This window comes from Canis lupus, chromosome 5 (genome assembly GCF_048164855.1).
Source record: "Canis lupus baileyi chromosome 5, mCanLup2.hap1, whole genome shotgun sequence".
Classification (NCBI taxonomy): Eukaryota; Metazoa; Chordata; class Mammalia; order Carnivora; family Canidae; genus Canis; species Canis lupus.
The window spans coordinates 11058141-11081792 of NC_132842.1; the positions used below are offsets into that span (position 1 = coordinate 11058141).

The 23652-nt window shown below is 35.5% G+C and overlaps 1 protein-coding gene across 3 annotated transcripts in view; it reads right to left on the reverse strand.

The window, feature by feature from the left end:
• The window catches only part of PLXDC2 (plexin domain containing 2), a 510688-nt gene that overhangs the window by 125318 nt on the left and 361718 nt on the right, over positions 1–23652 (reverse strand). For all 3 annotated transcript variants that reach the window (XM_072825456.1, XM_072825454.1, XM_072825455.1), the window contains one exon: positions 13234–13352. In XM_072825456.1, coding sequence (XP_072681557.1) covers positions 13234–13352 — 119 coding nt within the window. The remainder of the gene's footprint in view (positions 1–13233; positions 13353–23652) is intronic.

The following is a 23652-nucleotide window of genomic DNA, read 5'->3' on the forward strand; positions in this document are numbered from 1 at the left end:
TGACTGCAAATTTCCTCTGCAAGATGGAGAAATATTTTACTGATAATTCTGTAGTAAGCGATTGTGTTTCTTCTTTTCCCTTACCCAAAGCAGAACTTGAGTCTGCATTGCTATTAATTGGAAAAACCTCTTATACTGCCATGGATATTTTATTTTATTTTATTTTATTTTATTTTATTTTATTTTATTTATTTTATTTTATTATTTTTATTTTTTTAAGATTTAATTTATTTATTCACAAGAAACACACACACATAGAGAGAGAGAGAGAGAGAAAGAGGCAGAGACACAGGCAGAGGGAGAAGCAGGCTCCATGCAGGGAGCCTGATCCCGGGACTCCAGGATCATGTCCTAGTCTGAAGGCAGGCGCTAAACCGCTGAGCCACCCAGGGATCCCAAATATTTTATTTTTATACAAGAGTTTATTTCTCAGGTCACATGTTTTTGTGCCTTCAGACCTTCCATGAGAATGTATGCTGTTGGTCTGCTGAAAATATAAGAGAGGCACAGGGAGAAATGTTTCCTTTCCAGCAGAGGTCATCTTTGACCAGCTAGCCTCTAGCCAATCCACCAGCTAACAGCTGGCACATGAATAAGCTCTGTTGAGATCAGCTGAGTCTAAATCAGATCAATAGAACTGGCAAGTTGATCCATAGATATCTTGTGAGACATAAGAAATAGAGTTGTTTTAAGGAACTGCATTTCGGGGTGATTCGTTACACAGCAATACGAACCAATACATTTTCTATCAGAGACCTAAGAGCAAATACAAACTTCTCTGGATATTTCTACATAAAATGAAGAATGATTCTTCCTCCTAGGTTTCATGGAATCAGATAAATATCTCTTTGCTTCTAGGTACAATTAAACTTGAAAGATAGGAATGTTCCAGCAGAAAAGTTTCGTTTTCTGCATCTTGCTTTCACTCTTCTATATCTCTTCATTTCCTAGTTGATTCTTTTTCCTCTGGATTCCAAAAAATGAAGACCAATGTGTCTATGTTACCTAGACACAGACTCATTTACCCAAAGGAAAATCCATCCAAAGCCAAAATGGGTAGGCTAACAATGTAGACAGTTTTCTGTCACTGAAAAAAAAATGCCATCATCAATTGGCCAGTCCTTTAGGAAGATAGTTGTAGATGATCTGTAAGGACTCTTTTAGACCTCTGTTCAGTGGTTTCACTCTATAGAATGATCTTGACTTTTCTAAGCTTCAACAAGTAAACTGTTAGCAAGGGTGAAACACTCCATTTATAAAGAGAACTGAGGTAGGTAGACATCATTGTCTGCTTCTAAGAGAAACAGTTAACTTGCTGCCAGTTTTCTAAGTTATACTTATTCATAGGACAGTGACTTTTGAGGACTGTGTCTGACAAACCACTACTGCCATAAATATCTCTATTACAAATCTTGATATACTGTGGAAATATAAAGTAGAAAATAAATTTCTGAGACTATTATCTACTACATAAAAAGTACTTTCCCCAAAAGGCATATATACTCTCAATGCTATTGGATAAAATAGAATTCATTCGTCTATTAGATATTAACTAAATATTTTCCGTGTATTATTGTAGGGATTATAGAAGAGAACAGGACAAAGACCCTTCTCTCATTAACCCTATATTCTAGAGGGCAGAGATTGACATGAAAACAAGTACATGTAAAAAGCAGAATATGCTGGGAAGTGGTAAGTGCTAAGGAGGAAACTAATGTGTGGGAAAGAGAGAGAAGGGGGTCAGGGGGGTCTCCTTAAGAGAAGGAGTCACAGGAAATTTCTGTGATGAGAGGACTTTTCGGTAGTCATGAGCCTGCCATGTGGATATTTGAGGAGAACTCTGAGTTAGAAGGACTGGTACAGGCAAAGGCTTTGACTTAAATGCTTTCAGTATCTTTCAGAATTCAAAGGTTGTCACTGGAGCAGGAGGAGTAAATAAGATTGTCAAAGGAGATGAGGTGGTGGAAGCAGGGCATAGGGGGCAGGCATTCCCCACAAACCATGTCAATGACTCTGAATTTTATTTCATGTTGTACAGTGAAGGTTTAGAGGGTTTTGAACAGAGGAAGGATGTTCTCTTACATCAAAAAGATTGCACTGGCTCCTGTGTGATCAAGACTATAGGGGGCCAGGGGAGACAGGGAAACTAATTAGGAAGGTATCACAGTTGTCTGGATAAGAGATGAGTGGCTTGGACTGCATTAGGGTGATACACGCAGGAGGTGGAAGTGTTGGAAAGATGGATTCCAGATGAAATGGGAAGGCACTGCTATCAAGACATGCCGTGGATTTGAGGAGAGTGGGAGAAAGAGGAGTGTCAATGATATCACCACAGCCTTGGTCTGAGTAGAATGAATGGAGTTGAACTTTTCATCAAGGCCACTGTGTTGTACACCTGCAGGGGTGCTTTCACATTGCAGGCCATAGGAAAGGCGTTATCTGCTTGTGCAGAGGGCCATCTGGGCAACACCAAAGAAGAGCACTAAAATGTCCAGAGACGGACAAGATGAATAGTGGAATATTTGGAAAAGGATGATTTTATGGCAATACCCCTGGTGTCTAATGCTTTTAAAATTTTATAGAGTTCATAGATACAAGCACAGATTTTCTAAAACTATGGTCTTTTATCCAGATTAAATATTAAAATGAAAATGTGCGAGAAGATTTTAATCTCCTACATTTTCCTAGAAGGTCCCCAAGCCTTTTATGAAACAATTCTGTATCAGGTTTTGAAAACACTACTTTTGGCAGTTGAGTTAAATGCTTAATATTGTAAGACATTAATGAGGAAAACATGAACAATTCCAGGCTTTCTCATAGATTTCTTTCAGAGTCTGTCTCTTTCCACCTGATATTGTCACATCCTTTTCACCTTGCTTTCTTGGACTATAATCTTTATATTTCAAGACATCAAAGACGTGGGGCTATTCTCTGAAAGGATCATTCATCCTCTCACTTACTGCAGCCAACAAACTGGGCTGTGTAAGCTCTCTGTGAGCAAGTCAGACCAGTCTTCAGGGTTCCATGTCAAGACTGAATTAGAGACCATTAAGATGAATCAGGAGTACCATTAAAAGCCACATTTAACTTGAATTACTTTGACTAATAGCAACCAAGCATTTGTGTGTGTGGGGGGGTGTGCGTGCCTGTGTATAAAAAACTATCTAGACTTATAGCCAATATCATACAAAATTGGCACAAGAAAAGGTCTGTGCCATATTGCCACAATTATCTATTCCACAGAAGACTCTCTATGTACAAGGATCTGAAGTATCATCAGAGAAGCTACGGCCAATGATGATGTCCAAGCATGAAACCTCTAAACACTTAGCTTTATGGGAATCTATATTTTTTTATCCTTTCTACAAATTCACATTCTCAAAATATTTCCTAAGTTAGTTCCTGGCATTTTCAGGAAGCCATTCTGAAGCAGTACCAATTCTAAAACATAGAGGCTTTTTTTTTTTTTTTTTTTTAAAGAAAGAAACGTAGCTTCATTATTTTCAAGTGCCTATAATAGTTGCCTTTTTATGATTGAAGCAAGGCTAAATTTTCATTCGGCCTCTATATGATTTGTATTGAATCACAAATTTCTGAAAAATGAGTTTTACAATTACATTCATTCTAAAGGATAGTTATAGAAAAGGAACATTAGCGCCAGCTAAAATATGCTTCCATTTCAGCTTACGCAGGCATTTATAAATTATTTTTTTAGATGTTTTATTTTTATTTATTAATTTTTCTTTAAAGATTTTATTTATTTATTTGAGAGAGAGATGGAGACAGCACGAATGAGGGTGGGGGAGGGCAGAGGGAGACGGAGAAGCAGACTCCCACTGAGCAGGGAGCCCAACATGGTACTTGATCCCAGGACTGCAGGATCATGACCTGAGCCGAGGGCAGGCGTTTAACTGACTGAGTCATCACCCAGGTGCCCCATTATTAGGTGTTTTAATTTTCATTCCATTTTACAGGACACAGATACATTTATTATTTAAGTAGGTATAAGTTTTTCTGTAAATGATATGGTGAAGCAAATGAAGTACAGATGCAGAAAGGAGTTGCAATAAACAGGCGAAATTAAGGCAGGAAAAAATATTAAGGAAGGGCCAAGGTAGGGCACAGCACACTGGTCTTTGGGGGAAGATTCAGAGACAAAAGCTGCTCTCTCTTGCATGCTGTGGTGTCATTCTCCAGGACTCAAGGGCCCAACACAACACATAAAACGTGAAGTTTTACGTCTGTCTCTAAAACAGGGAGATAACAGCATGCTGCTTGAGTTAGAGGTAATGGAACTTTCTTTTCCTCTCTCTTCTGCACTGCAAACCTCGCCAAAACATGCATTTGTTTCCATTATGGACCTAGCTATCTACCTAATAGGCGACACAGCATCTCAGCAAGGGCTTGATTGTGTAGTGTGTGTTCCAAAGTATGAATCACATGCCTATCACTGGAGAAGAATTACTCTAAACTCACTTTTGTTCACTTGTTAATCAGCAACATAATGTCAAGTAGGTTAATATATAGACATTTAAGAAAACCCAAAGCTTACTATTTTATCCATTTTCACCTGCATTCAACCTTCAACTTCCTACCTCATCATCTTTAAATGTTGGATCTGGCTTCTGTGTTACTCAGTAGGGCATCCAATTATAAGGAGTCATGCTTTCCTTTATTACTATCAAAGCAACACATAAAGTCTTCAGTATTAGTGCTTAATTCTCTGAAAACTGCATTCCAACAGAAAGGCTTTCAATTAAATTTGACAATATAAAAATCCATTTGCTTTCCTGAATATTGCTAACATTTTGCACAATTATTGTAATCTCTTTTTAGCGTACAGTTACTGAACTTTATTTCATATGCCAGATATTGAGCACTTGATGGTATGAAAGCAAAGAAGGAGCTAAAGCCATAAGCCAAAGGTATGTACTTAACATCCCTCCATCCCCATCTCCAATAATCACACATTATAGAAAATCTGGAAGCAGATAACAACATAAAGTTGATAAGTAAGGACAGCCTCTATATTAAAAGAGGGTTTTCAGACTTGATCTCTACATAAACCAATGCTAGCCTGAGGTAAGAAAGAAGAAATTGCTGTGGGAGAAATTGGAGGGGATATACCCTGAGTACGCTTCCCAGCCAACTGTTGCTATGTAGAAATGTAGATCAAGTGATCAAAGGTTTCTGATTTCTCAAGGGGCAATGCAAATCTGTATTTTTATTTAAAACCCTCTGGGGGATCCCTGGGTGGCTCAGAGGTTTAGTGCCTGTCTTCAGCCCAGGGTGTGATCCTGGAGTCCCGGGATCAAGTCCTGCGTCAGGCTCCCTGCATGGAGTTTGCTGCTCCCTCTGCCTGTGTCTCTGCCTCTCTCTCTCTCTCTCTCTGTCTCTTTCTCCTTCTCTTTGTGTCTCTCATGAATAAATAAATAAAATCTTTAAAAATAAATAAAACCCTCTGATATCTAAATGTTGGCAACATATCCATTCTACAAACACACACACACACACACACACACACACACACACACCAGTGTGACTTCTAATTTAAAGATTTCCCCCCACTGAATTAACAACTAGAGTTGGAGCTTCATATAAAATAATGAGGCTGATGTCTGTCTGGAGAACTCGGCTCAAGACAGTAAAACTATGGTGGGAACTTTATCTGGGCCTACAGCTGAGAATAAAAACATAAGGGGAAAAGAGAGGAGATTCAGAAACTCCTTGGGCTTGGAAAGACATGAAGAATGCACAAGCCTTTGACCTCAGGGAAAGACAAAAGAGCTCTTTGGTCACGGAACATCAGAACAGGGAAACGGGATGTGGCCTGATTGGGGCAAGAGAAACTTCCCAATGACATCTTAGGAGTGAGAGGGAAGAAGGGTTTCAAGGAGAAAGTGTACCCATAAAGATCAAATACATTGCCAAGACAACATAACAGCTAGGGACAGAGCCAGCATTAGAACAAGCTTCTCCCCCTCTCTCTTTCTTTCTTTTAAAGATTTACTTTAAGTAAATAAGTGGGGGGAGGGGCAGAGGGAGAGAGAGCCCTCAAGCAGACTCCACACTGAGCATGGAGCCCAGCTCAATCCCAGGACTCTGAGATCATGACCTGAGCTGAAATCAGGAGTTGGGCACTTAATCAACTGAGCCATCCAGGTGCTCCCAAGTTTCTGTTTCTGAAATTATTTATTCTAGGTAGCCCTTTCTTTCTTTCTTTCTTTCTTTCTTTCTTTCTTTCTTTCTTTCTTTCTTTCTTTCTTCTTTCCTTTCTTTCCTTCTTTCTTTCTTTCTCTTTTTTTCTTTCTACCCATGGCATTTGTTATTAGAACATTATAAAGGGAAAACGGTTCAATTCGTCATTTTCTTAAACTGTGGAAAGTAAAAAGAAATGAAAACATCAGGAGCTTTTATATGTGACATAACTACAAAAATAAAATACATCCACAAATGCAAATGAATTAGATCCTAAAGGCATGCAGACACTATTTTATATTTCGTGTATTTAAAATAAAGAAACTATAATGTAAAATCATTAGTGTCTACAGCTTTTTTAGAATGATTTCTTGAGAGTTTATAATTAGCATTTTATGTCATCAGGGTTCTCTCAACCTTGTATCATAAATTTATGAAATAAATTTTATTTGAATAAAAATATAAAAATATATGAATATATAATGTATAGGTATATATTTCACATATACAAGTATTATCTATGTATATATGTAATTCTACTGGCACAACTATAAAGGTTTTTGGATGCATATATATTATATAAACACATGTTCAACATTCTCACACACCGAGCAACGGCCATAAAGGCAAATAACTTCGTATCAATGGCAAATGGTTCATTGCTCAGTTTTTCTTGGCTTTCTCTTATTCTCTTGAATTATTTTTTCCATAAATTCCACAAGCTCAGCAAGTGTTCATCTTTCAATACTTCTAGGAGGATCACCATGAATGAAGAATCATTACAGTTTAAATAAAAGAAATAGTCTTAAAAGAATTTTTAAAAATGCATTAAGGGTGCCGTTTAAACCTACACCAAATTGGCAATGGTGATTTATTAACTATGCATTCTTACATAGAAACAGTGGATGTCACACTAAGGTATACTAAGTTTAAATACTTTTTTTAAGATTTATTTATTTATTCATGAGAGACACAGAGAAAGAGGGAGAGAGGCAGAGACACAGGTAGAGGGAGAAGCAAGCTCCATGCAGGGAGCCCTACGTGGGACTCGATCCCAGGTCTCCAGGATCACGCCCTGGGCTGAAGGTGGCGCTAAACCTCTGAGCAACTGGGGCTGCCCAAGTTTAAATACTTAAATGGTAAAATAGATTAGAAAGTGATTTTACTTAATAAACAATAAGGTTCGTCTATACCGACCTCCTCTAAAATTTGCTGAAGGAGATGGTAAGGTATTCAACCAAAAAAATGGATGGAATAGGCTGACTCCCAGGTAGGGTATACATTCTCTGTGATTTCCCCCTGCTGACCTATAGAAGGATTACATGACTTATTAAATTGCATTGTCTGAAATTGATGACTAGCCTGTCCCTCTCATGAGCTGGTTAAAAGAAAATAACCATTTAGCAAGAGAAACAAAAAGAATCACATCCTCCCCTACTTTGTATCTGAAGTAACAATTAATGCAACATATATTAGGAGAAATAATGCAATAAATTATTGGTATACTAGGAAAGACAGCATCAGGATTGTAAGAAACCTGATTTCAAATCCCTAATGTTTTGGAATGAAATCTGTGAATAGGTATGTTCCTTGTAACATTATGCATGGTCCCAAATTTTAGGTCTCTATCTACTGTAATCGAGCAAACAAGCATCATTATTCTATAGTAACTAAAAATAATAAAAAGAATATGGGTTCTAGGTCACAGCTGGATATTAACAGAATAGGAAATGGGAAAGTGATTTTCCAAATTCCATTGTCTAAAGCAGGGTGCATATTTTATTTTTATTTATTTATTTTTACCTGTGTACAGCCTCTTTCCATTTTTTAAAAGATTAATAAAATAAATAAGATAAATGATATGGAAAGGCAAATCACTCTTACCTGTGCTCTCAAGGGGGTAGAGTTACAGTATAATAATGACTAGCCAGGAAAGACTTTCCAGAATATTGGAGTGAAGCAGTTTAGTCATTTCTTTTCTTACTTCTTTTCTTTACTTCTTTTCTTTTCTTTTCTTTTCTTTTTTCTTTTTTTCTTTTCTTTTCTTTTCTTTCTTTTCTTTTCTTTTTTTCTTTTCTTTCTTTTTAAGATTTATTTATTTATTTATTTATTTATGAGACATTGAGCATGCATGAGAGAGAGACAATGAGGGTCAGGTGGGGGAGAAAGAGGTAGAGAAAAAATTAAGCAGACTCCATGCTGAGCACTATGCCTGACACAGGGTTCAACAGGGGCTCAATATCATAACACTGAGATCAGGATTCTGAGATCACAACCTGAGCCAAAACTGAGTCAGATGCTTAATGTACCTGAATGTACCATTCTGGTGCTCCAAGTTTAGTTATTTCTTGAAAAAGAAGTTTGGGGGGCACCTGGGTGCCTCAGTAAATGAGAGTCTGCCTTTGGCTTGAGTTGTGATTCCACGGTCCTGAGATGGGAGTCCCACATCAGGCTTCTTGCATAGAGCCCGCTTCTCCCTTTGCCTATGTCTCTCCATTTCTCTGTATGTCTCTCATGAATAAATAAATAAAATCTTAAAAAAGAAGAAGTTTGGAGGGAGGCAGTATGGTACAGTGATTATGAGACCTTAGGCACCGGAGTTATACTCCCTTGGATAAATCTTTGTTTAATAATTTTGGGAAAGTTACTGAACCTTTCTGGGTGTTTCAGGTTCTCTCCCTATGAATGATAAAAGCAACTACCTCTTTTCTTTTTGGTGAGAATTATGAGATAAATTTTAAGCACTTAGGTCACTGCATGGCATATATGAAGAGCTCAATAAATGCTAGATTGTACCAAATTAGGAGATGGTTATTAAAAGTGAAGGGATTTCTGGTTATGGCAGACAAACTTGTAAAAGACCAATTCTCCTACTGAGATCAAGCAGGAAAGATAAATAACATATGGAAAGCACCTGTTGAAGGCAGCAGGCACTATCAAAGAGCAAAGATTTGAAAAGCCAAGATTCCAGAGAAGGGAAATCACAGAAGTAAATGCAATACCACTTTCCTGTCAAGGCATTTGGCAATTTACAGGCAAGATTTAGAGACTAAGAAACTGAGCAGAATTTCAGTCTCATGGAGCTGAGGTGAAACAGGAGTTCAGGGCCATTAAGGCAACAGCTCCTATAGTAAAATCTGGGCTTGGGTGGAGATTCATGAAAGACTACTTTCTAAGAGTAAATGCTAACCAGTAATACACCAGTTTTTATAAGGACTGATGCTCAACTTTGAATGAGCTTAGCCCTCAGAGTATTAAAGTAACCTGTTCCATCCTACCTGCCAAACAGAAAAAGTAAACCCTCACTGGAGGAAGGAAATATCAACCACAGCCTCAAAGTATCTTTTTAGTAATTTGTAAATAATGCCCAACATTTGATCAAAAATTATCTGGCATGCAAAGAAACGTGAACAATGAATGAAAATCTAGAGGAAAAGAAAAAGACAGATGATACAAACAGATCCACAGGAAACCTAGATATTAGTTATCAGCTATAAACTTTAAAAGAACTGTTATTAATATAGTTAGGAAATAGATGGCAAGATGGTTAATTTTATCAGGTAATTAAATCTATAAACTTATGTCCAGGACACAAATGGATACTGTGAAATTGGAAAATACATTAAAGCAAACGGTGGGTAATCTGACAGAAAATTAAGAAAAAAACCAATATGCTTTTTGTGCTTTCACTTCATCCTAAGTAAACTGTAACTTTGAAGTGAACTGAGAGAAATAGCTGTGTAATAATAGGGAACCATAACTAAAATGGAATTTTAAAACTTTGGTTCAAGAATACAGAGCTACAACCTCAGGAGAGAGAACTTATTTATTTAGAGGAATCTGTGCCTCCACCGTTCCTCTCACCAGTATGGTTAGAAGAACACTGGGACTTTGGTGAAGGAACACTGAATGACACAAACAAATCTGTATTTATTCTTATTTTAAACAGCAGTAGTACTTTCCTATCTCAATCTTGTTACAAGCAAGATTGTTATAAGTGCAAATGTATGTTCTAGTTTATTGACCATTATTGATCTTGTTTACACTGCAAAAAATTATGCTGTTGGAGAACTGACTATATGAGGAACGTGATGGACTTGAAGGTATCTGAGTGGATGAGCAGTTTGACACATTAAGAGTTACTAAAAGAAACATAATTATCTACTGGAATAAATCACTTGAGGGAAGTAAATATGAAATCTGTGTCAATAAGTTTATTCAATGTATTACTACTTTTATTCTACAATTTAACCAAGTGCTCTATTGGTAGTTTCTGTATACTGCGGACTTTTTTCTTCTCACTCACATAAAATAAAATAAAACAAAGCTGTCATTAGCCAGTTAGAAGCAACTTGGCACAGGAAGAATTGTACTTAGTTCCCTATCTATAATGTTGGTTCTGTAAATTTAACCTGGGCAGGAAAACAAAATCACACTCTTTATTATGTCCTTATGATTTTGCTAGCTCTATAACTTAACCAGGAATACTTTGAATTTTATGAGATTATAATTGTGTAGTATATTAGAGTTAGATAAAAAGATTATTAAACACCAAACATTAACCAATATTTATTCTAAAAAATGAGAAATAGGGTTGTGAATTGTTATACACAACTCTAACAAGAAAGAAAAAAGTAATGTTGAGGTATCTTGGGATCACCAAATTAGAGCCTTTAGTCCTTGATTTGTCCTTAACTAGCTCCATGACCTCAAGCATGTCATTTAACCTTTCTGACACAATCTGCTTAGCTATAAAGATAATTTTGTATGATCTAATTCCATAATTAAGCCATATACAGTTATTAAATACCTTCATGTGCCAGTGCCTTTATGAATATTAAGAATATAGGATATCGCTGAAGAATTGAAAACTATACTGTATATGAAAGCGCTTTGCCAAGGATAATACATTATGCAAACTAACTTTTTAATGCTATTGTGATCATAAATGTTTTTCTAGAACTGTCAGAAGCCTCTAGCTTTCTCCTTAAATGCCAGGGAACCCTTATTGTGTCAAATTTTACAAATAGGAATCTGCATCAGCAAAATAAAACATATGACAATCATTGGGAAAAAATTAAGATAGAGTATGAAATTACAAAAACTGCTTTCTAACCAGAACAGAGAAAGAACAATAAGGCAAATAATACAGTAATGACTTCTTTAGAACTCTGAGTTCAGAAGGACTAATGCTCAATAGATAATAGTCTGGGAATATAAAGAAAGTGTTAGAATTGTCTATCAGTATAATATTCCCCATGACAAGACAGGAAAACCATAGTGGAAACTTTCTCTTTAATTAAAATAAGGACATTTTTTTTTAAATACCAAACCACTACAAAGAAGGAATAAGAAAAATGAACTGCTACTCTGCAATGTGAGACATCCATTGAGAACAGTATAAATAAAGATGATGACTTTGATAATAAGACTAGAGAGACCACAATAAAAACACAAACTTCTGTTTTGAAATAGCCTACAGTTAGTGAGATTTAAGACTCTAGACTTACTGACTCTACTTCTCTCCAGAAACTTCACCATTGCTGGTTAAAATAGCTGAAAACTAACATTCTATAATGACTTTGCAGTCCCAGGATTATACTGGACTATTATGAAAGCTAGAAATGAATGAGTCCCTTTGAACTATATTCCCCCAGCTGCCAAGTAAGGTGACATAAGAATATGATGGGCTATGATATCAAAACATAGCTCTGGATAAAGAAGCACCAAGCAGACCAGATTCTATATTATATTCTATTTATATTTTTGCCCCAAGTAAGTGAGTAATTCCACATAGAAGAATTCTTCAAAGGAGTGGAAATATTTAAAATGATTGTAAGATTTCCAAAAGCTGACATAGTTAATTGAAATATAACTATCCCTCACTTTATAGAAAAGATGTATTTCAAAAGACTTGACCAAAGTGAATCATTTTAAATTGTCAACATCCTTTTAATAGTCAGGGATTCATTTGCTAACCAAAAATAACCCTTCAAATGAGATACTGAGTCTGTTTTATTATAAATACTCATTAACCCATGGGTTAGTAATGCCAATCATCATTCACATCGTCAAAATTTCTTTCATACCAATTGACTGCCTAAAATATCACATCTACCATTCTTGGAATTTTATTCTTATATTTGTTTTCTTCCTCAAAAGTTCAGGTTGTCTAATAGGCTGTTATTATATTGTCAATAGAGTTTTTAAACTAAACATGTTATTATTCTAATTTAGACATTCTGTAAATTTAAGGCTATAATTTAGTAAATTTCCATTCTTTGTGAATTTGGTAAAATGAAACAAACCATAAGTTTAAATTCCATTACTTTTTCTGCCACCTATAACACTAATTAATTTTGCCTATCAAGGGGCACCCAGTAGTTGAGCGTCTGCCTTTAGTTCAGCCTGTGATCCCGGGGACCTGGGATCAAGTCCCACATTAGGCTCCCTCTGGGAAGCCTGCTTCTCCTTCTGCCTATGTCACTGCCTCTCTCTGTGTCTCTCATGAATAAATAAATAAAATATTTTTTAAAATTTTTGCCTATCACATTGAAATAAACATTGGCCAAAGGGATTGTGGTTCCTGATTTGCTTTAGGTATTGGGTCACTGAGCCACACATGTTTTCTCATACACTAATACTTTTTTAATTAGAGTCAAAATATGTCACAGAAATTGACAAGGCAAAAACAAAAATTAAATATAAATAATCAGATGTAGAAGAGAAATCCTTCCAAGTTGGAAATATTTTTTCTTAGAGACATTTCTTAGATAATACCATCACGATATAGTTCTCCAATAATTTTATGAATTCATCAGTCAGAATGCCAGTGATAGCAGAATACAAAACAAAACCCAAAGGATTAACAATCAGTGCTAGTAGATTAAAAACATTTTTTGTATGAAGTAAAAGAAACCAAGACATGAGAAAATGATTTAAGGTTCATGATTGTAGAATGTCCCTTTTTGACACTTGGAGAAAAAGACAGAGGTCAAGATCAAGGGGAAAGGAAATCATTAATACGTTACTTACTTCTTTGTATCCAAAGATGATACGTCCATCCATGAGGAGGGTTGCCTGGAATGTGAAGCTTCCCAGGTTGTAATTATCCTGGAGATGTACGTGGTCCCACTGGACAACAAGTGCTGTGCCTATAAACCCCATTGAAACAGAAGAAATGCATTGTTAAAAATATATCCATCAATTCTGGTTAGAGATTTCACAAAACTATGGATATAGTCTTCAAATCTAGCAGTTGTGCCACTTGGATTTTATATGGTTAATTGGAATTCTGTTATTGAAATAGTATTTGAGATATTTTTAAACAATTGAGTATTCACTAAATACTTAGTAAAATCTAATCTCATACTGAGGTTAATATTGAGCCTAGTATGAGGGAATTTTGCCTTAGGAAGTCCATTAATGTTAATGGGTACTGTCTGTTTAAATTTCTATGAGCCACTTTCAAAACGCAGCCCAAGTGGATTGAATGAATTTCAAATACATTTGACAAATGCTAAGAAAGAAACGAACACATTTAGGAAAGATAGAATCACTTATAAAAGATCTGAAAATGTTTCTTCAATACGTGGAATTATACCCTTCCATGCTCAAAAAATTTTTTTCAACACTAATGAGAATTTTCTTCTCTGGTGCCTTCATTTCTGTCTTTGTTGTATCGCTTCAATGAGGCTGCAAGGCAGTTTAAAGGGCCCCAAGCAAAGATTTCTGAAGCCCCCTTGAAGTACATTGGGATGAATGAATTTTCAGTGCTCTGTATCGTATTCTGATGAGTTAATCTGCCAGAATTAACTATAAAACTATTAATATATAATGTGAACTGAAACCGTTTAATAGCCACCAATGAGAATTTTGTTTTAAATGACATTGTTTATATTCTTTTTTGTTTTTCCTGAAAGAAAAAAAATGGAGCAGCTAAGACTTTTGCTTAGCTCTAAGTATTGGATTTTTTGGTTGGTTAAAAAAATCATGTTTACATTCTGTGAAAAATGTTTTACAGAAATGAAAAATGTTGTACAGAAAATGAAATTCAGAGAACTAAGAGATAAACATCTCCCAGGTCAGTAAACACCTGATCAAAAAAAGGAAAAAAGAGCTGAGACTGACTGTACGACAGAGAGTTCTGGGTTAGTGAAGATGTGGAGTTGCTGGGAGCAGTGTGCCCAGGGAGGTCATGCATACTCCACACCTCTTCCCACATGTCTTGCCCTCTGCACTTCTTCCATCTGACTGCTCATGAAATAATCCTTGTACCTGATAATTGCTGTGAAACAGGATACTGGCTTCACTGTGTTTTTGAATTCAACATAATGGTGAGAACTTTTGACTAAGATGGTGACATAGGAGGCTTCAGATTTTCCCTCCTCCTCCCATGGACACACCCAATGTACACACAGAGCTACACACAAAGTAATTTCCTCTGAGAGAAATCTAATCTAATCTAATCTAATCTAGCCAAGTAACTGCTATAATTTGGCCAACTGAGAAAATATTCATATTGAAACTGCATGCATCTAGGTGCTATGACCCTCTCTGGAGCCCAAAAGAGCCAGAGGGCATTCCCCCACCTTCTTCCTTTTGTTCACTTTGACAATAAAAACAGGTCACCAATATCCTTCTGGAAAGGAGCTTGCACACTTCTAGCGCTTAGCCTTTGTTGCTGCCACCTGAGAGACAGGCCCCCAGGTTACCTGGTTCTTATAGACAACTGGATTTGCATTTACAAGTCCCTCAGGCCTGTAGCAGACAAGGAAGCAACAGGTATGCCCATGATACTTGCCATGGCTATGCCCTCAGGGCTCAGTAGAGAGTGAGCAGGCAAAAATGCCTATTTCCTAATCTTTCTCTGGAAGGGGAGTAACTACATACTTTTCATGAGGGTCTGGTTTCTAATTAGTTCATTTAGTTGCTGACTGTTATCCTTCCCAGAGCTCAAGAGACAATGACCCCTCCCACATCATCTCCCTCTGGCTAACCCCCAAAATAAAACCACGTTGCCAGTATCTACCTTGAAAAAAGCCTGTACACACAGCTAGTATCCCCACTTTTACAGCTGCCATCCAAGGTTTAGGCAGCCAAATCACTTTGCTCTGATAGTCAGTGAGGCTTGTATTTATAATAGAGAATTATAAGAAATAAACAGTTTCTATATGGGTGAAGGAGCACCCCTTCATGGCAGTAGTGCAGAGAGACCAGGCAAAAATGCCTATTTCCCGGTTTCTCCCCAGGAGCACTTGACTGTATATTTTCTTAGCTGCTGCCTGAGGGTCTGGCTCCAGATAAACCTACATGTAGGTGCTGAATATGATCATTCCCTTTGAAATACTGATGCGTCCTGGTACACTCTCAACTTCTGGGAACCACTAGGAGCAAAAACAGTGTCAAGGACAATCATAGAGATTTGAGAGATGACTAGGAGCTTGGGCTAGGCTGACTGATATAGTTTGTGTCAAGACTGGAGGAGGTGGCTATTTTATCTAATGTGCAGAAACTAACGGAGTCAAGAAAAATGAAAAAAGGAAACGGAAAATATGTTAAAAAAATAACAAGATAATGTCCAGAAACCAGTCTTAATGAAATAGCAGTAAATTAATTTACCTAAATGAGTTTAAAATAGCAGTCATAAAGATGCTCATTGAGGTTACAAGAGCAATATATGAACAAAGTGAGAATTTCAACAAAGAAATAGAAAACATTAAAAAGTACTACATACAAATTAAAGAGATGAAGAATACAATAGCTAACCTGAAAATTTTAATACAGTGGCTCAGCAACAGACTAGATCAAGTAGAAGAAAAGAGCAATGCACTGAAGACAGGGCAGTGGAATTCATCCAAGCAAAAGCGAAAAAAGGGTGAAGACAGATTAACAAATGTATGGGACACCATTAAGTGGACTGGTGTTCATATCATAGGAATCCTAGGAGTACAAGAAGAAGGAGAAGAGAGCAAGGAGAAATAGGGAAGAGGGAAAGGAGGGGGAGAAAGAAAGAAAGGGGGGGGGGTAAACTTGATCAAAGGAATAATGGCTAAAAACTTCCCTAACCTAGAAAACATTCAGATATTCAGATCCAGGAAGCCATAAAATACCACATAAGATGAATTAAAGGAGACTAACCTTGATGACACTTTAATTAAACCATAACAAGTTGAAAACAAATAAAGAATCTTAAAACCAGAAAGAGAGGGCAGCCTGGGTGGCTCAGCAGTTTAGTGTTGCCTTTAGCCCAGGTGTGATCCTGGAGACTGGGGATCGAGTCCCACGTCAGGCTCCCTGCATGGAGCCTGCTTCTCCCTCTGCCTGTGTCTCTGCCTCTCTCTCTCTCTCTCTCTGTCTCTCTTTGTCTCTCACGAATAAATAAATAAAATCTTTAAATTAAAAAAAAAAGCAGCAAGATAAAAGCAACTTAATACTTACAAAGGAACCCCCATAAGACAATGAGAAGATTTTTCAGCAGAAACCTTGAAGGCCAGAGTGAATAGGATGAGATATTCAAAGTTTTGATAGAGAGGAAAAAACAGCCAACCAAGAATACTCTACCAAAAACAGCTGTCCTCCAGAATTGGCAGAGAAATGGAGTTTTTCACACAAGCAAAAACTAAAGGAATTCATCACCACTAGCCCAGTCTTATAAAAAAAATATTAAAGGGAGTTCTTTAAGCTGAAATGAAAGGAAATGAGTAAGTAATATGAATTATAGGAATAGGAACTGTATGGATTTTGGAATTATATGAATAGGAATTATATGAAAATATAAAAGTCACTGGGGGTGACTATAGTTAAATTCAGAATACTCTAATATTATGGCGATGGGTAAATCACTTATAACTCATGTATAAAGGTTAAAAGAGAAAATTATAAAAAATAACTATAATAATTTGTTAATGGATACACTATATAAAAAGCTATAAATTGGGACATCAAAAACATAGAATGTGGTATAAAAATAGGGAGCTAACGTATGAGTTTGAGTTAGTTGTTGGCTTAAAAATAGATATAAACATGTTTTATATAAGGTTCATGGTAACCACAAAACAAAAAACCATAGTAAATACACAAAAGATAAAGTAGAAGGAATCTAAGCATTTAAGCATACAGCTACAGAAAATGATCAAGTCACAGAGGAAAAGAGCAAGAGAAGATAGGAAAAAAGGAAATACAAAATAGCCAGAAAACAACTACTAGAATAACAACTGTAAATCCATACCAATTTATAGTTACTTTAAATGTAGATGGATTTAAATTCTCCAATCAAAATCATAGAGTGTAAAAAAAAAAAGACACAGAGTGGGTGAAGAGATAAAGATAATAAAAAAGACTGTTTCATATGCTGGTTATAAGAGGACACACTTTAGTTTTAAGGACACATGTAGACTGAAAGTCAAATTATGGAAGACCATATTCCATGCAAATGGAAACCAAAAGAAAGCAGAGGTAGACAGAATTATATCAGACATTATAGACTTTAAGCTAAAACCTGTAACAAGAGACAAACTAGGTTATTATGTAATGATAAATGGGTCAATTCATCAAGAGGATATAACAATTATAAAAATTTATGCACCCATCAGAAAAGCAAAATATATAAAGCAAAGATTAACAGATGTGAAGGCAGAAATAAACAGCAATGCAGTAACAGTAGGGAATTTCATATCCCACTTTCAACAATGGACAGATCATCTGGTCAGAAAATGAATATGGAAACATTGGGATTAAGCTACCTGTTAGACTAGATAGACCTAACAGAAATACACAGAATATGTCATACAATACTAGGAGAATATGCATTCTACTCAAGTGCACATGGGACATTCTCCAGGACAGATCATATGTTTGTGCACAGGACAAGTTGTAACAAATGTACAAAAATTACAATTATATCATGCACATTTTTGACCAAAGTGATATGAAACTAGAAGTTAAAAGCAGAAGGAAAATGAAAATTCACAAATATGTGGAGATTAAAAAACATTTTTCCTGAATAATCAATGAGCAAAGAAGAAATCAAAAGAGAATTCCAAAAATATCTTGAGACAAATGAAAATGGAAACACATCATATCAAAATTTATGGGATGCAGCAAAAGCAATTCTAAGAGGAAAATGTATAGTCATAAATGCTTTTACTAAGAAAAAAAGATCTCAAAAAAAAAAAAAAAAAACAACCTAACTTTACACCTTAAGGAACTAGAGAAAAGAAGAGCAAACTGAGTCCAAAGTTAGCAGAAAGAAATAACAAAGATCACAGCAGTAATAAATGAAATGGAGACTAAAAAGAAAATAGAAAAGATCAATGAAATAAAGAACTGCTTTTTTAATATAAAAAATTGATGAAATTTTAACTAGATTAAGAAAAAAAGACTCAAAATCAGAAATGAAAAAGGAGATATGACTACTGATAGCACAGAAGTACTAGAGGATTATCAGAAACTGCTGTGAACAATTATATGCCAACAAATTAGACAACTTATAAGAAATATATAAATTCCTAGAAACATACCACTAATCAAGACCGAATCATGATGAAATAGAAAACCTGAACAATTACTAGTAAGGAGATTGAATTAGTAATTAGGAAAAAGAGAAGTCCAGGATTAGATGGCCTCACTGGGGAGTTCTAGCAAACATTTAAAAAATGAATTAGTAGCAATCCTTTTTAAATTCTTTCAAAAAGTAGAAGGGAAACACTTCTAAATTTATTTCACAAGGTCAGTATTGATACCAAAGCAGATGAGGACATTACAAGAAAAGAAACTTACATAAAAATATTCCTGATGAACATAGATCCAAAAGTCCTCAACAAAGTATTAGCAAACCAAATTCAATAGTACATTAAAAGGATTATATACTATAATCAAGCTGGATTTATTCCCAGGTTGCAAAGATAATTCAACATACACATAACAAGCAATGTGATACAACACAGTAATAAAATGAAGGATAAAATTATATAATTATCCAAATAGATGCAGAAAGAGCATGTAACAAAATTCTATACCCTTTCATGAACAGAATGCTTAACAAATTATATATAGAATGTGTCTTAACATAACAAAGTCCGTGTATGACAAGCCTGTAGCTAACATTATTCTTTTTCTTTTTTAAAGATTTTATTTATTTATTTATTTGTTTATTTATTTATTCATTCATTCATGAGAGAGAGAGAGAGAGAGAGAGAGATTGAGGCAGAGACTCAGGCAGAGGGAGAAGCAGGCTCCATGCAGGGAGCCTGATGTGGAACTCGATCCTGGGACTCCAGGATCACATACTGAGCAGAAGGCTGACGCTCAACCACTGAGCCACCCAGGCATCCCTGCTAGCATTATTCTTAAGAGTGAAAAGTGGAAAGATTTTCCCCTGAGATCAGGAAAAAGACAAGGATGCCCACTCTCACTATTTTTATTCAACATTGTATTGGAAGTACTAGCCACAGAAATTAGTCAAGAAAAAGAAATAAAAGAAATCCAAAGTGGAAAAAAAGAGGTAAAATTGCCTCTGTTTGCAGATGACATGAAATCATATACAGAAAACCCTAAAAACTCCACCAAAAAACTATTAGAAATAGTAAGCAAATTCAGTAAGTTGCAAGATACAAAATCAATATACAAAAATCAGTTGATTTTCTACAGACTAACAAAGAACCATCAGTAAGAGAAATTAAGAAAAGAATGCTGCTTACAATGGGTTCAAAAACAAAAAGAAATATTTAGGAATAAATTAAACAAGAATATGAAAGATCTGTATGTTGAAAACTACAAGATATTGATGATAGAAATTGAGGAGACACAAATACTGTAAAAAATATTCCATATTCATTGACTGGAAGAATTAATATTGTTAAAATGTCATATCATCCAAAGCAATCTACAGATTCAATGGAATCCTTACAAAAATTCTAATAACATTTTTCATCTATATAAAACAGAATCCTAAAATTTGTATGGAAACCTGAAAGATTCCAAATAGCTAAGCAATTTTGAAAAAGAAAAACAAAACTGATACCATCACACTTCCTGATTTCAAAACTTTAGTAATCATGACAGTATGGTATTGGCATAACAAGACACCTAGATCAACAGAACATGATAGCCCAGAAATAAACCTGTTTTTAAGTGGTCAATTAATTTTAAATAAAGAAGCCAAGAATATAACAATGGGGAAAGGATAGTGTCTTCAATAAGTTGCGTTGGGAAAAGGGGATAGCCACATGCAAAAAAGTGAAACTGAATCCCTAAATCACTATACACAAAAATAAACTCAAAATAGATTTAAAACTTGATTGTAAGACCTGCAACCATAAAATTCCTAGAAAAAAAAAAAACAGAGGTTAAGCTCCTTGGTATGTATCAGTAATTATTATTTTTTTTTATTTGACACCAAAAGTAAGGCAACAAGAGCAAAAATAACATGTTGGACTATGTCAAACAAAAAGTCTGTACAACAAAGGAAACCAACAAAATGAAAAGGCAGCCTATGGAATGGGAAAAAAGTATTTGCAGACCACATATCCAATAATATATTAATATTCAAAATATACAATGAGCTGATATAAGTAAGTAGTAAACAAAGAAAAAATGGGCAAAGGACCTAAGCAGCTATTTTTCTAAAGATGATAAAGAAATGGCCAACAGGTATGTGAGAAGGTGCTCAACAACACCAGTCATGAAGGGAATACAAATCAAAAGCACAATGAGATATCGCCTCACACCTGTTATGCTGTCTGTTGTCCAAAAGAGAAGAGATAATAAACGCTAGAGAGGATGTGGAGAACAGGAAAACCATGTAGTGTGCTGGAAATGTAAATCGGCATGGTCACTACGGAGGACAGTATGGAGGTTCCTCAAGAAACTAGAAATAGAACTACAGTAGGATCTAAGAATCCCACCACAGGGTATATACTGAAGGAAACAGAATCAATTCTCAAAGAGATCTCTGTACTTTCTTGTTCATTGCAGCATTACATGTACTAGCCAAATATGGAAACAACCTAATTGTTTATCTACAGATGAATAGATCACACACACACACACACACACACACACACACACACACACACAGGAATATCATTCAGCATTAAAAAGAGTGAAATTGTGCCTCTGTGACAACATAAATGAATCTGGGGAGCTTTATGCTAAGTGAAATAAGCCAAACAGAGAAAAAGAAAAACTGCGTAGCATCACTTATAAGTGGAACTTAAAACAAAACACAGTTGGTCTCATAGAAATAGATTTTAGAGTATTGGTTCCCAGGACCTAGGGGATGAAGAAAATAGGAAGAGGTTGGTGAAAGCGCACAAATTTTAATTTACACTACAAATAAGGTCTGAAGCTCCAATATATAACATGGTAACTATAGCTTCTAATCCTGAAATGTTCAGAGAGTAAAACAAATGTTCTAGCCAGGAAAAAAAAAAATAAAAAAGGTAAATATGTGAAATGATGAATGCGTTAATTAACTTCACAGTGGGAATCCTGTTGCAATGTATACATATGTCAAATTATTACCTTGTATGACTGACAACTCTACACCTTTTCTTTCACTGTCAGCACAAAATCTAGTGACTCTGTTCTTTACCTCAAAGATGAAGTTGTTATTTAAGCTCATATATCACATGCGTTCCTACACCATACTATGTGCTTATTGGAACTAAGCAGTTGGAACTGAGCATCCCTGTGGTGTTTATTGAACCATAATCAAGTTATCTGATCAGTAATGGATGCCGGTTTTCATTTCCAAAATAAAAACAGGCAAGTAGGATGAACTGGTGCCACTTTAGGTCACTGTCAATTCCAAATTTTCTGATTCTATGCCCAGACTTCTGATCATTAGCAAGATTTATACTTTCTAATTAGCTATTTATAAATCATCAAATTATTTTTCTATGACATTTTTTATAACTTTACTAGTTTTCATGCATTACTATTCTGTGGCTCACTTAGATTTCACTGATCATCTAGGCTGCCTATAACATCTGGAAGCATCACCTCGTTTTTAAAATCTAATGTCTTAATATTTATAGAAATATACTGGAAGCAGTTTTATGAACTGCTGCTGTCTCTTTTAGAGAAATTTTGCTTTCCTAAAATGTTGAATTTCCTGTCCTTAAGCATTCTTTCAGTGATACTAACTAATCAAAGTTGGAAATATTTCCATAAGTTGGTACTGTGTAAAAGGATGTTGTGAGTAGCCTTATAATATTTCAAAAGTGGGGATCCCTGGGTGACGCAACAGTTTGGCGCCTGCCTTTGGCCCAGGGCGCGATCCTGGAGACCCGGGATCGAATCCCACGTCGGGCTCCCGGTGCATGGAGCCTGCTTCTCCCTCTGCCTGTGTCTCTGCCTCTCTCTCTCTCTCTCTCTCTGTGTGACTATCATAAATAAATAAAAATTAAAAAAAATTTCAAAAGTGTTTCATTCACTTAATTAAATAAAAACAATAAACTACAGTTTTTACTGTCATATAGTGGGAACTCAATACTCCCATTAGTCATTAAACAGAAATATTTATTCAATAAAGTAAAATACATTAAGTCCTGAGTATTTTTACAGTTTTCAGAATTAAAAACTACCCTACATATTTAATATTTAAAAATTTATTCAAAAAAATTTATTCATTCACTGAATAATTATGGAAGACCTACTGTGTATTGAGTTCCTCTGTCAGGTACTGAAGATAAGATGATTTCTCATAGTCATAGTCCTTGTGTTCAGAGAATTTAGTGTCCAGTTGGAGTAGCATACATCAATTTAAAAAAGTCATTCATATTAAAGTAACATTCAAATGTTAAGAGCTACCTAGGAATGTGGTATACAAGAGAGTATATGGAGGGAGAGACAAGAGACTTATTTATTATGCTTTATGATTTTGATGCTAATATTATGAAATCTCTGTCATCAGAATCCTGTGCCCATGAGTGTTTGTCTCCAACATCACCTAGTAAGTGACAGCACTCAGAAAAGAATCAACTTTCATCACATCGTTTCCTATTTACCAAAGTGATTGCCAGGAAGGTTATGGGAATAAGCTTCAGGGAAGTTTCTGGCTGTAATTCTGTCTCAAGTACCCTTACAATCTATTCATACATCCTTGGCATTAGCATCTCATTAATTTTTTTAAGGAGGATAGAGTATAATAGTTCTTAAAATAATAGGAAAGGGTACTTACTATGGCTAACATTTGCAGTTACTTAATACTGGAACATACTCTAGTGTCATTCATGTTGTTTGGAATGTGTTTCTCTGAGTGTATATCTATGTTTATCTTCCTATTTCATTTGCTATTGTGACCTGTATAAGGGCTTCATCACACTGGTCAAAAGATTACTTTTAGCAAAATGATCACATTTCCCCAATGCTACTGTGACTATTAAGTCTATACCACCCACTACTGAATTTCTTTCTCGGTCTTTGAGGTAAGAGTAGAAATAACTGTTC